The 14,354-nt window shown below is 50.4% G+C and overlaps 1 protein-coding gene across 1 annotated transcript in view; it reads left to right on the forward strand.

Annotated features, from left to right (window-relative positions):
- The window catches only part of AUTS2 (activator of transcription and developmental regulator AUTS2), a 773,410-nt gene that overhangs the window by 736,587 nt on the left and 22,469 nt on the right, over window positions 1-14,354 (forward strand). Inside the window, 4 exon segments of the mRNA XM_032130357.1 lie at window positions 9,796-10,279; window positions 11,807-12,060; window positions 13,569-13,789; window positions 14,223-14,267. Coding sequence (XP_031986248.1) covers window positions 9,796-10,279; window positions 11,807-12,060; window positions 13,569-13,789; window positions 14,223-14,267 — 1,004 coding nt within the window.

Raw genomic sequence — 14,354 nt, forward strand, 5'->3', positions numbered from 1 at the left:
GTCCAGCCCCGAGCGCCACAGCCCTGGCAGCGCTGCTGCTCCAGCTGGTGCCTGTGAGCCCTGGTGTCTGTGTCACATTAATCCCCAAATCAAATAATCAGCTGCTGCCTAATCAGGAGCTGACTCTCTTCACATCCAGTTAAATATGTGCACAACTTGAGGGAGGCTCTGACCCTGAGCCTCTGTGGTGGTTTAGGACCTGCAGCGGGTGCGGCTGCGCAGGGTGAGGGACAGGGGTGGCTCTCCAAGCGTATCTTCCAGCAGCAGGACTGTTGGAAGCAAGCTTTGCCAGGTCAGGCAAAGGGTGCTTTTAGCGAAGGGAAAATGGAGAGGGAAGAGGTTACTTTGAATTCCAGCTCTTTCCCCAGACCAGCTTATCAAGCAGCCCCACCTCGGGGAAGGGCAGGGCCGAGGATGAGGGCCTCAAGCATTGGTTCACAGTACCACTGTTCAACAGGGTTTTTTAATTTTTGATGTAAAATAAATTTTATGAAGTTAACTTGAAATATTCTGGCAAATTTTTAGTGTGGGAATAAGGAGATGGGTTCTCATCTCCCTGCCTAACACATTTCAGGGAAGGTTCAGGTTGGATATTAGGAAAAAATTTCTTCACTGAAGGAGTGGTTAAACACTGGCACAGGTTGCCCAGGAAAGTGGTGGGTTCAAAAAACAAGAGGATGTAGCATTTTCTGGTGTGGTTTAGTGTGCATGGGGGTCAAAGGTTGGACTTGATGATCTCTGGAGGCCTTTTCCAACTTTAATGGTTCAGTGATTCCATAAAAGCAAGAAAAGAAAATCGTAAGTTGAGTTGTAGAGCTCCCTGGTGGAAGGTAACGTTAAGGTAAAGAGCTTAGGAGGGCTCAGAGGATTATTAGATGTTTACAGAAATAATAAAGAAGTTATCACAGTTCTGCCAGGTGGGATATCAGTTTGCCAGAGGAAGGAGCCCTCAAGGTTCCTTGTATGAACCAGCCTCACACTGGGAGGGCTCGAAGAGGTTTCCTTGTGTGGGGGTGGTGGCTGAGTGAGAGGCTCCTGTTGTCCCACTGCAGCTGGGGGCAGTGGGGACCAAATTCCAGATGGGATGGACCACTGATGTTCTGCACCACTTGTGAGCCCTGATTCCTGATTTCTGCTAAAATGTGGTGGGTTTGGCTGTGCTGACACCCACACGGTGCCTTCTGCAGAGAGAACGTGAATGCAGAGCTGTGTTTGTTTATTGAAACGCTGGTGGTCAGTGGTGCAAATGGTTTATCTGTATAAAGACCCTTTGCTCTCAGTGCTGGGGAACAGCTGCTGCCAGTGTGGGGCTGGCCAAGGTGAGCACCCCAATTCCTTCCCAGTGCTGAGGGGCCCCGGGGCCGGGCAGGGATGAGTCACGCACCCCGAATATCCCGACTGACAGCTGAGCAAACTTCAGAGCTCACAATTGAGGATGATGATATTGGCTGTGAGGATTAGCACAGCAGGTAGCCGTGCTGGCACAGGGCAGGGTTTGGGCTGAGGGATAAGTACACATTCTTTATTATTGCAGCTAATGGGAATCTGCCAGGCTTTGAGGCACAGAAAGGCTCACTGGCCACCTGTGAGCTAATCACAAAGATTTGCCTCATTCTGTATTTCAGCTCACTTGGAGCCCATAATCTAATTTCCAAACAGAGATGAGAAGAGTGAACAATTCATTTTCTACTCTACATGGCTGTGCTGGTAAACTTTTAATCCTTTTAGAATTACAGTTCCGTGTCACATGGAGGTGACACCACAGAATCCTGCGTGTGAGGCTGGAGGCTTTGAATGCACCATTGCTGGATGATAATTAGCCTCAGCAGCAAGGCACAACATGAATCAAAATTAAAGTGAGGAGCACAGGACATTTTTCAAATGCTTTTTTGAATCATACACAGGCTAATGATTCCAGTTTGGGTAGAAAATCCCCATGTTTGGGGCCAGCCTCAGACGTCGTGCCCCGATGTTGGTGTCCTCTCTGCGTGTAGGACACTGTTGTGCCAGTCCTGTGTCCTGCCAGCTCATTAACCACATCCCAGGGACAGTGTGTGGCACATCTGACTTTAATCTGGTCTCCACTGCTCGCCATTTATTGTGGATATTGAGATGATGAGTGAGGTACTGGGCTGAACTGAGCTGGAGGTGCTGCGTCTGCTGTGAGCCCAAGGTTCATTCCTGCTGCTGTGTTCAGGATGTGCTCAGCCTCTCCACAGCTTCTCCTTCGTAAGAAAACCACCCTGAGCTGCTGCTCAGGTTCCATTGTGGACAGGTCAGTTGGTGAGGGTGTCCTGAAGGTGAGCACTGCTTGTGGTGATGTGCAGAGGCACTTTCACAGTGTCTTTTTAGTGATCTGTGTGGGCAGGGCACAAATGATCCACAGCTCTGGGATGAAACACTTCAGGTGGAGCTTCCCTGAAGGCAGCATCTGCCTCAGCAGTGAAGAGGTGGCTCACAAGGACCTTCATGCTGACTTTGCACCTTTGCTTGGATTTTGCTTTCAGGTGCCAAGAAGTGCAGGCAATTTGCATAGAGCTGGGTGTTACTGAACACGTATAACCAACACATTTAATGGGACACTTCGTTGACCAGAAACAATGAAATGTCATTTCTGCATTTATTGCTACAACCCAGACCAGAAGAATCCTTCCTGGGCAGCTGGAGCAGAGGGTTGGATAAGCCCTGGCACAGCTGCCCAGGGCAGTGGTGGAGTCACCACCCGTGGGGGGAGTTAAAAGATGTGGAGCTCTGGCATGTGGGGACATGGGTTAGTGGTGGCTTTGGCAATGCTGCACTCAGTGATCTTAGACAGCTTTTCCAACCCCAATGACTCTGATTCTCTAATATCCATCTTTTTCTCTGCAGCGTTGGAAACACAAGGAAAATAGTGCCAAGCATGAGAACAGGGTAAAGTGACCCTGATGGGGGAGCTGGGCTGTGGAAGCTCAGCAGAGTTTCCTTGCAGACACCAATGAGCTGAAATAGTTGTAATTAAAAATGGGAATTCTCATGGTCGTGCTGAGCTTCACCTCAGTGTTAGCAAGGGTTTTTAAGCTCTCTGCTTATATTGGCATCATGCCTTTAAAATCAGAAATTCTTTGGCTCTAAAGAACAAATCCACAAAGGAGCCAGGGCTGTGTGGCTGGTGAGCTGGGGGTGTGACACCTCTCAGGGGGAATAGATGTGTTATTTTGCTGTATAAACATATCACATTCATCTTTTTTGGTCCTTGGTATATTAAACTGAGCTGTCAGGTTACATTCGATCAGTGTTCATAGGGTTATACTTTTCAAGCTGCTTTTGAAAGCTGGTTTTGTTCAAGCTCATTCAAGTAATCCTGTCACACGCAAGGGGGATGAGCAGATGTCATGGGCATTTGGGGGAATATTGTGGATCTGTAGCCAAGGCAAATCAGTAGTCAGGAAGAGGGGGTGATGGATAAACTCAAGATATTTTCCTCCCCTTGTCCTGTGATGGGGTTAACCCTGTGCTGAAGTGATGTTCCTGTTGATAATGGGAGAAACTCATCCAGCCTTTCTGTGTTTTCTGTTTTTAATTGATTATTGTCTTGTCCTGTCACCTGATATACTCTGGGCAGGTTTGAAATGCTCTCCCACCCTTCTGCTCTGCCCACTGAGGGGCCACAGGGTGTTCCTACAATAGCCAAAAGAGGAGAGGGGAAGGCAGAGAGGGACTTTGGACAAGGGCTGGAGGGACAGGACACAGGGAATGGCTTCCCACTGACAGAGGGCAGGGATGGATGGGATTCTGGGGAGAAATCCTTCCCTGGGAGGGTGGGCAGGCCCTGGCACAGGGTGCCCAGAGCAGCTGGGGCTGCCCCTGGATCCCTGGCAGTGCCCAAGGCCAGGCTGGACATTGGGGCTGGGAGCAGCCTGGGACAGTGGGAGGTGTCCCTGCCTCTGGCAGGGGTGGCACTGGATGGGCTTTGAGGTCCCTTCAACCCAACCCATTCTGTGATTCTATAACTCTTGAGATTTAGGTACAATAACAAACCCCTGGTTTTTGCCACAGTTCCAGAGAATCTTGGCAGAAAATCCCAGGTGTTTGGGTGTAAGCCAGTCTTTGAGCAGAGACTGGGAGCAGAGCTCAGGGTTGGGCAGGTGGGTTTTGTACCCTGGCTCCAAGGTTTGTGTACCAGTTTGGGAAAAGCTGGTGCAGGAGGGGTGGGAAGCACAACCTGGCCTCACAGAGGCTTGCTTTGTTTCTGTGCATCTGGGTGTGTGTTAGAGCTGTTGTCATGACAAGACTTAGATATCTTTGATTAAAATGCAGAATTTAAGCAGGAAGGTGAAACTCTGATCACAAGCCCATTATCAGTAAAGAATATTCCCCAGTGACTTTGTCAGCATCACTTCCCACCTGGGAAGTTTTCCAGCCCATTTGGGAGCCCCTTCAGTCATCCCTCAGGAGCTGGCTCTGGAACATTTTGGGGCTGTGTAGTTAATGATGTCATTTATTGATTCCCAGCTGGGTGGGTTAGGAAGTCAAGAGATTTTATTGGAAATAAACCTTTGGCTGTGGGTGTTGAAGCAGGATTGAGTTCTTGCAGGGTCTGTGAGGGTGTTACACCTGTCTGCAGCTCCTTCCTTCTTAGTAAAGTGTCAGGATTCCTGACAGAGAGGGGTGTTTGGATATTCCCTTCTTCACTTCCCTCAAGAAAGCTTTACCCCATTCCTTTGTACTAAATCAAGAGGTGCTTTTTAAAAAAAAATTAAATTGAGTGCTGCCAAATGCTCCCAGTGTCCAGCTGTAGGAGTTACATTTATGGAGTGTGTTCTGCTTAACAGCTGAATGAAATAAATTGTTTTGTGTGCAGTATTGGAGGATTCTGCACTCTCAAATCAGGGCCAGAAGCAGCTCAATGACTGAAGAATTGTCAACATCTTGTGCAATCCCCCTAAGTGCTTCTTTTCATTGATCTGCAACTTCATTGTTGACAATTAAATCCCTTTCAGTGCAGAGGATAAACATTTTTAACAGGAGGTAGCAGAATCTTTTGTCCTGAATGATTTTCTTCCGTGTTTTATAATTAAGTACAAAGTGTATCACCAGCCTTGCTGTTCACTTGTGCTAAATACCTGCTCACTGTGGAGTAATTGCTATCAGCAGATGACAGAGCCGCGAGGAACTGCGCTTTCGAAGGCATGCTCTTCATTTGCATAATCAAATGCTTTGTTAGTGTCCTTGGAAATTAGGATGAAAGATGACTGTGTGCTAAAAATGAGAAATTGTTTTTAGCAAATTATGTGTATCCAGTACAGCAGCTGAGCTGCTCTGGGGCCTGTTTGATGCGTGTTGGCTGCTGCACCCACAGCCTCCTCCCTCCTGGCAGTAACAGCTCCTGGCACCTGCCTCTCCCTGTCCCGGTACTGCGCTGACCAATGTCTAATCAATGTGAAATGGACAATCAGGGCTTAAATCTGATTAATTATTTCAAGCCTTGTAGAGTGCTTGGAAAGAGCTGCTGGTCTTTGGGGTAGATCTGTCCTGCATTCCATGACTCCTGGGGGGTTTGTATTGGTTGTGACAGTTTGTACCAACTCCCCACTTATCCATGGTAAAGCTGGAGAAAATGGGTTTGAAAGATCTGGTTTTTTCTCTTGCATTAAGAAGTCTGGAGAAAATTTGAGTTAGGCAGATACAGTGTTGTTGGTAGTTCAACTTACCAAAGTAGCGAAAGAAAATTAAAACTATTTTTAGATTAAATGATGCTATAAAATATTTCTTTGGTAGGCTGAATGCTCAGCAAAACACTGAAAACTCCTGTAATTTCCCCACTTGTGCAATAAGGACTATGAGCTTAATCCTAAACTTTCCTCTCAGGAAAGTGGAAAATTTAGTGCTGGTTCTGAGTTGGTCTCTGAAGTTGCCTGAGGTCAGGCATGGAGAGGCTGAATCCAAACACAGACAGAAGGAGCAGTGACAGGATATGATGCAGCCTAATTTCTGTATGACACTCCAGACCTGGCTGTTCCACACCTGGACATGGAAAAGTTGGGTGATTTTATGTTTAGGAAAAAAGTTTGGCCGCTGTAAGTTTGACATCCCCATGCAGGGATGTCCCTGAGGGGATTTCATTCCCCAGGGGCTTCAGGTCAGGGATGCCCAGGACACTCCGGACTGGCCGGGCTGGGGGTGGCCATGGCACACCCTGTGCTGGCTCTTGGCACCTCCTGTGCTCCTTGGTGCTCCCAGACATGGTGAACCCATCTGCAAACAGCTCGTGGCCAGCACAATGTGAGGGTTCTGCGTTGATGAATCTCTGGGAATGTCACATCTGGCAAATTCCAACAGGGCTTTGTTGTCAGTGGAGAACAGCTGGGCATCGTCCTGTGGATGTTGTGTTCCCAGCTGGCCACCCCTGGCCATCCTTCAACTCTTTGGGACCACCCAGATGGGAAAAAGGAGCCAGAATGCAGAGTTCAGGTCAAATTTTAGTGGTTTGCACATTAGGGAGAGACAGTGATGGAAAGCTGCAATTACCTGTATTGATGATACAAATCCATGTCTCCAGAGGGAAGTGTTTGCTGGCTCTCCCAGCTGCAGAGTCTCTCTGGGTCACCTGAGTCACCTGGGTTACCTTCAGGTGTCCCCAGGGTGGCCTTGGCTGCTCCCTGCTGTGATGGAGCCAACCCGGTGGTGGTCACATACACAGCAGGGTCATGGAGGGGACTGGAGTCCTGTCTTGAGTTTGTGTGCTTGAGTGAAAAACAGGGGAATTTGAGATTTAAGACACATCAAAGGGCACAGGAATGGAAGACAATGGAAGCTGCATTTCCTGTCTGGGAAATGCCAATGTTCAGTCCTCAGCATCAAATTCTGTCTTTATTCCTTTTTCAGTGAAGGAGTGGCTGTTGCTGGATGCAGTATCAACCCAGTGGAAAAAGGGGAGCCTGTGTCAGCATGGAATTTACATCACAGTCACTGCTCTCCTGAATCCCAGTGCAGTAATTCTGCTTTATCCAAAGCCAGCAAATAAAGTTAGCTTGGTGCACTTAGCTGTTGGGTGGAGATGAATTCCTCTGATGATAAACAATCTCACAAAGTTGGGTTGTGTGTGTCATGGTGACATTAAGGGCTTTTTTCCCCAGAGTTCTTGCACTGAGCCAGTCAATCAGGGTAGGAAAAGAGCAATCTTGTCTGTGTGACCTTGAAGTGCTGTTGATGGAGACTGGAGCCCTCCTCGTGAAACCTGTGATTGGTGGCGTTTATCACTGAGGGGGGATTTCAACTCCCCAAATAGATACAGTGGGATGGAGAATTGGTTCTGATTTACACACCCTCCCCATCATCTGCCGGGCAGGGCTGTGTGCTGAGACTCCTGCACAGCTGGCACCGGGCTGGGGCACGGTGTGGGTGCACTGGTGCCAGACTGGGAGAGGAGAACCCACGGGCACGGCTGGTGGGAGACTTGGGGAATAACATTTATTTTACTGCTTGCAGCATCTTGGAAGTGCAGACTCACAGGGATGGTACTTGGGGGCTGCGCAGTGGGCATGTGAGCAGCAGCAGGAAATCCCAGGAGACAGTGGTGTTCCCAGCCCTTTTCTCCCAGGGAGGAGGAGTGGATCCCCAGCACTGAGCTGTGTTGAATAAATGTGACACATGAGAGAGGCTAAAAATACCAAAGGAAAGGATTTAATGAATGCACTGAGTGCAAGGTGTTCCCTGTAGGTTTGGAAGTATCACCTCTGCAGGATTTCCAGACCACCTGCTAGAGCCATGTAGTGGGGGATTTCTAGTGACAAGCCTGAGTCCTCAAAGCCATTGTGTAAAAAAAACCAACAAACCCAAAACCTTGTAACTCCTACACCCATAAGGACTGGGAACATAGGTCCACCTCTTCCTGAACAAACTGTTGCTCATTTCTCTCCTCCTTGGGGACCTGCCTGAACACGTGTGGATCACACTCTTGTCTAACTTCTAATAATGTTTGATCAAATAGGATTCATCCAAAGAGTTAATGTGAGCAAAGTTTTCTTTACTTGGAACCTGCAGTTTATTGCAGTGAGATAAACCTTGGGCATAGGGCCGAGTAATTGTTTTTATCCCTCTGGAGTCCCTCTCTTGCCCCCATAATCTTCCAATCCAAGGTGGTGCAGGAGCCTCTGTGCCAAGTACTCCAGAAGTGATTAAAGTAGGTCCTCATCAAATAAACCTGTTTACTTTTCCCCCCTCTTTCTTGCTTCCTTTTTCTCCTCTTTACCTCCCTTTGTCTCACTTTATCCTCTTTCTCCCCATCTCCTGTCTACAACATATGAAAATCCCCAGCGTTACCAGGCCACTCACCCTTGCACAGGGCCTGTAAAACACTTACTGAGAGGGTACCTGGTGTGGTTTATTTCTTATCTGTTAATGAAGTTAAACCCAAATGATGCCATGTTAGTGACACATGGAGGCCAGGCTGTCCCCAGGGATGTGGTGGTTGGCAAATACGTGTGCCCAGGCCATGGGCTGGAAGAGTTCACTCCTTTACTTCAGGGTTTGCACACTGGAGCTGTCAACATTTTTCTCTGAATGGATATTGTTTCATTATTCATTTAGTAATTTTACCCCTTAAAACTGGCAGAAGGAGGAGTAAAGTTTTCCTTCTCTTAGGGTTATTTAGAACACTGGACACTTTTTTAATCCTAAACTTGTCCCAAGCCCCTTCAAACCTTACATGTTTCCCTCAGGCTGTGTTTCTGTAGTTGCTGTAGGTATAAGTCCAGCTGTTCCAAGTTGCTGTACAATGCAGCCCTAAAAGGTGCTTCTGATCCCCCACCTGCAAGGCAGCACCTTTCCAGTCTGGGTTCAGCAGCATTCCCCTGGATTTGTTGCAAGGGGTGCCATGGAGCAGATCCACACTGCTCCATGTGTTTGGGTGAAGCAGTTCCAGTTGGGAAATTGCTGTAAAACCCCAGTGAGCAAAATTCCAATGTACAAATGTTAAAATTATAATAACATTCATTATTATTAAAGAGTTGGGAAATAGAAGTAAGTAATTCCATGACCAGGCAAACAAAAAAAAGCCAGGGTTCCTGCTAGGGTGTTTTTAAAGTTTAGATCTTGTGTGATGGGGAAGGGGCTGGAGCCCCAGGAGCGGCTGAGGGAGCTGGAAAGGGGCTCAGGCTGGAGCAAAGGAGGCTCAGGGGGGACCTTGTGGCTCTGCACAAGTCCCTGACAGGAGGGGGCAGCCAGGGGGGTCGGGCTCTGCTGCCAGGGAACAGGGCCAGGAGGAGAGGGAACGGCCTCAGGCTGGGCCAGGGGAGGCTCAGGGTGGACAGCAGCAGGGATTTCTCCATGGAAAGAGAGGTCAGACCCTGGCACAGCTGCCCGGGGCAGTGGTGCAGTCAACAACGCTGGAAACGTTTAGAAAACATGTGGATGTGGTACTTGAGGATATGATTTAGTGGTGAACATGGTTGTGAATTGAACTTGGTGATCTTAAGGATCTTTTCCAACCTTAAGCATTCTGTGAGAAGGCACAGAGCACGCGTGGCATTTGCTCCCTCAGTGGGTCAGTTCCCTCGTTTGTTCTCTCAGTCAGGGAGTGGTGATGAGTAACAACGCTGGAGAACAGCAGTGCTGAACAGAGTCTCTCTTCTCTGCCACGTGGTTTATTTTGAGGAGAGTTACTGGGGCAGATGGATTTGATTCAGTTTCACGTTGACCTGGACAGTTCTTGCTGGAAACAAAATGGAACTTCCTAGAGTGTGAGCAGCCCAGCAGTGGCTCTGGGTTTGCCCGTCTGCCTCACGTTTAACCATCTTCTCTCTGTTGTTGTTGCAGATAAGGAGTTGGGAGTTGGCGCGCTTGCTGACAATGACGACCCTGGTGCTAGGGGCCCAGCTGTCCCCAAAATATCAGGACTAGAAAGGAGCCAAGAGAAGAGCCAGGACAGCAGCAAAGACCCAATACTTGAGCCTGTGGTGCCTAAAGACCCCCGTCCTCAGGTGACGCCGCCGCCGCTGGAGCCGCCCGAGGGCCGCTGCCCCAGCCCCGTGCTCGCCCCGCGCCCGGAGGCCCCGGCCCCACCGCCCGCCCCGGCCGTGCCGCTGCCCCCGGCCCCCGAGGAGCCCGGTCGCCCGTCTGCCGGCCAGCCCTCCGGCCAGCCCCCGGCCGGCCAGCCCCCCGCTGGCCAGCACCCGCCGCGGCCGCAGTCGCCGCTGCCCCCGGCACACCCGGCCCTGCCCGCGGTGCAGCCCCATCCCCAAAGCCTCTCGCAGCCGCTCTCCGCCTACAACAGCAGCAGCTTGAGCCTCAACAGCTTAAGGTAGGTGCATGGAGAGGGGTCTGGGATGCTGGACTGAGCCTGGGGGGGAGCTGGATAAAGGAGAGGAGTGACAGCCCAGCCCAGCCCATCCCTGGGAAATGAAGGGCAGTTGGTGCATTTAACCTCGATTCCTCCCGTGAGGTGAGCCAGGATCACTCTCTCTGTGACCCAGCAATCCCATAAACTCTTGGGTATTTTACGTTCATTTGCTTTGGATTTTCCTGCCTGCCATGCTTGGGTTTTTGGGGGGATTTTACACAGTATAGATCAGGGGAAGAGAAGCCCAGTTCCTGCAGGTTGGGCTGCTCTCTGAAGGCTGACTGTTTTTCCCTCCCATCCCTGTAAATATCTGATTTCTCTAAGCACTGCCATGGCCCAGGGCAAGGAGCCCAGGAGCCCCTCGAGCAAGGTCCAGCTGGTGACAGCCCAGCACCAGCGGTCACACACCAGGCACCTCACAGCTCCATGTTTTCCTGCTCTGCTGACACCTTGCAGGCTTCCATGTTTTTCTCTCACCTGGCCACGGTGAGATCAGCCTCACCTTTCCTATGGGGATAACAAAGATGAGCAGTGAGATTAAACACCGTGTGCCCAGGAACCCATGATGTCCCTCTGAGTCAGGGACCTCAGGCTTCCCCTACTCTGAGTTCCCAGCAGGCAGATGTGGCCTTCAGGACCTAGGGAAGCAGCACTGTGGTTGCTTCATGGTTTGACAAAAGACTGGGAGGTGTTTAAGACCTGGATTTATTTTTAACCAAGCTGGTATTGCTTGTCTTTAAAAATCACTGCAATAGAAGTGTGTCATTACTTGAAATAAAGACAAGGAGAATTAAGCCTTCCATGAATGTATTTTAAATACTCATTAGTAGGAAATGAAACCTGAAAAATTGCCACCAGTGTAATCACAAATACTTCTTTTGCTGACTCGACTCATTTTATTCTGAGGGTAGAGAGAGGCATTACCTGTACAATAATCACAAATCTGTTGTTGCCTTCTCAACTTCATTTCACATTTTCTGCAGTCTTTCATCTCAGTAATTCATAGCAAAAAAAAACCAAACCAAAACCCTAAACTTCTATTAATGCAGTGATTTTGAGCTTCATTTGCCTGAAAATGTGAACCAGGAGCAGTCATGTAGAAGGACCTGATAATTAAGTAATGAATGCACAGGGCTGATTACTCCTTTGTGTGTCACCCCTGTGCTGTTGTGGGACAATACCAACCTCTTGCAGCACGGGAGAACACGGCTCAGGTGTGCAGGGAGCACAGGAGTAAAAGATACCAGAGCAGGGGCAGCTCAGGTGTGCAGGGAGCACAGGAAGTCACAGGTACCAGAATAGGGGCAGCTCAGGTGTTTGGAGTAAGGGGTATCCCAGTAGTAGAACTGGAAATGGTAGCTCGGATTTGTAACACGAGTTACACCCGCGCTGTGTTTGATGTGCGGGGCTGCTGGGGTTGTGTATGTGTGTGTGCTGGAGCTTTTCTCTCTCCCCACGACCCCTGATGGCTTCTCCTCTCGTTAACAGCAGCAGCAGGAGCAGCACCCCAGCCAAGACGCAGGCGCCTCCCCCGCACATCTCGCACCACCCGTCGGCGTCGCCGTTCCCGCTGTCCCTGGCCAGCCACAGCCCCCTGCACAGCTTCCCGCCCGCCCTGCAGCCCCCCGCACACCCCCACCACCCCAATATGTTTGCCCCTCCCACGGCTCTGCCCCCTCCACCCCCGCTGACATCAGGGACGCTGCAGGTTCCAGGACACCCAGCTGGTAGCACTTACTCAGGTGAGAGCCGCGAGGGCTGGCACCGCCCGTGCGGTGTGGGTGGGTTTAGTCAGAGTGGCTGGGGTTTGGGCCTTTTGGTGAGGGCTGTTGGTGGGGAGAAGCTGTGCTCACTGCTGAACAAAGTGACAGCAAAGCCAAAAAAACGCCTAGATATACTCAGGGACAGTCCCTCTGCCCTGGGAGCGACTGCTTTTGGAAGGCCGTGGTTTTGCCAGGTTTGTTTTGTTCAACCCACAGTAAAAACCCAGCAGAGTTCACGATGTGCCCACACAGAGTCTGTGACCCCCATAGCAAAGGTCTTCATGCACTTGTGGTCTGTGTCCTGCAGAGCTTCCCTGGCTGCAGGGAGAATCTGTGCTGACTGTGCTCACAGCAGTGCTGAGCTCGGGAGTGTTCACAAGGTTTGGGTTGGAAGGGACCTCAAAGCTCATCCAGTGCCACCCCTGCCATGGGCAGGGACACCTCCCACTGTCCCAGGCTGCTCCCAGCCCCAATGTCCAGCCTGGCCTTGGGCACTGCCAGGGATCCAGGGGCAGCCCCAGCTGCTCTGGGCACCCTGTGCCAGGGCCCCACCAGGTCACTGAGGGGAAGAAAATGGAGGATTATCAGTGTGTGTGTCCGTGCACCAGGGTACTCATGTGAGCAGCAGCCATTTGTTTGCTCACTCCAGCTTGCTTGTACACCCTCACCTGTTTAGGATTGTGTCCCTGTCCATAAATGCTCAGAGGAATGTGAAAACAGGCTTGGTGAGAGGGGAAATGCACATTTTGTAATGTCTGAGGCCTTTGGGATCTGAGGCAAAACCTGAGGGAGCTTTCTTACCCTGTACTGTGTCAGGATTTATCACCAGGAAATTTTAAATGAAGCATTGCTACCACAGACAGCAAAGGAAGTGGCACAAGGCCTGGAAAAGCCCCAGAGCTCAGAGGGATTGTTTTATTGTTTGGTTTCCCCTGTACTCAGCACTGGTGAGGCCGCACCTCGAGTGCTGTGTCCAGTTCTGGACCGCCCAGTTTAGGAAGGATGTTGAGATGCTGGAGCATGTCCAGAAAGGACAACAAGGCTGGTGAAGGGCCTGGGACACAAATCCTGTGAGGAACAGCTGAGGGAGCTGGGAAAGGGGCTCAGGCTGGAGCAAAGGAGGCTCAGGGGGGACCTTGTGGCTCTGCACAAGTCCCTGACAGGAGGGGGCAGCCGGGGGGGGTCGGGCTCTGCTGCCAGGGAACAGGGCCAGGAGGAGAGGGAACAGCCTTGAGCTTCACCAGGAGAAGTTTCAGTTGGACATTAGAAAAACATTCTTCAAAGAAAGAGTGATTGGGCTTTGGAAGGGGCTGCCCAGAGAGGTGATGGAGTCACCGTCCCTAGAGGTGTTTAAGACAAGGCTGGATGTGGCACTGAGTGCTGTGGTCTGGGTGACAAGGTGGTGTCAGGTCATAGGTAGGATGCAATGATCTCGAGGGTCTTTTCCAAGGCCATTAATGCTGTGGCTCTGTGGTTGTGTGTTTCAGAACAAGACCTCCTGCGCCAGGAGCTGAACACGCGGTTCCTGGCCTCGCAGAGCGCCGACCGCGGGGCCTCGCTGGGCCCACCGCCCTACCTGAGGACAGAGTTCCACCAGCACCAGCACCAGCACCAGCACACACACCAACACACCCACCAGCACACCTTCACGCCCTTCCCCCACGCCATCCCTCCCACTGCCATCATGCCGACGCCAGCACCGCCCATGGTGCGTACCCCAGGCAGAAATGTGAGGATAAGTAGAGCACAACTCTATTCTTTATTACCAAAGTATTGCAGAGAATTTGCCACGCTGTGGGGAAGGGCTCCTGTGCTGCCCAGGGGTGTCTGGGCAGGAGAGGCAGGGCTTGTCCCTCTGTCCCCATGTGAGAGGTTCAGGTGGCAGCACAGGACTGAGGGACAAGGCTCTGGCCAGTCCTGCTTGGAGTGTGCACTCTGGGGCCTCCTCCTTTGTCCTGTCTCGAAAAGACCTTGATTTACTTTGAAGAAAGTAAAATCCCAGTTTCATAGGAAATTAATTTTCTGCATATTTTTTCCTCTCTGTTGGTTACCAAATAATAGAGAAGTTGTCCTTTATTTTGCCAACAGAAGTAACACAAGGAAGTATAAAGTAACTAGTTTGTGCTTTGATCCCTTTGCAGTTTGACAAATATCCTACAAAAGTTGACCCCTTCTACCGTCACAGTGTGAGTTTTATTGCTCTGTTTCCAACTGACTTCACTGCTTTTCTGTGGTGGGTTGGGATCACCACTCAATCAATGGCACAGTGTCAA

Source organism: Corvus moneduloides, chromosome 20 (assembly GCF_009650955.1).
Source record: "Corvus moneduloides isolate bCorMon1 chromosome 20, bCorMon1.pri, whole genome shotgun sequence".
Taxonomy (NCBI): Eukaryota; Metazoa; Chordata; class Aves; order Passeriformes; family Corvidae; genus Corvus; species Corvus moneduloides.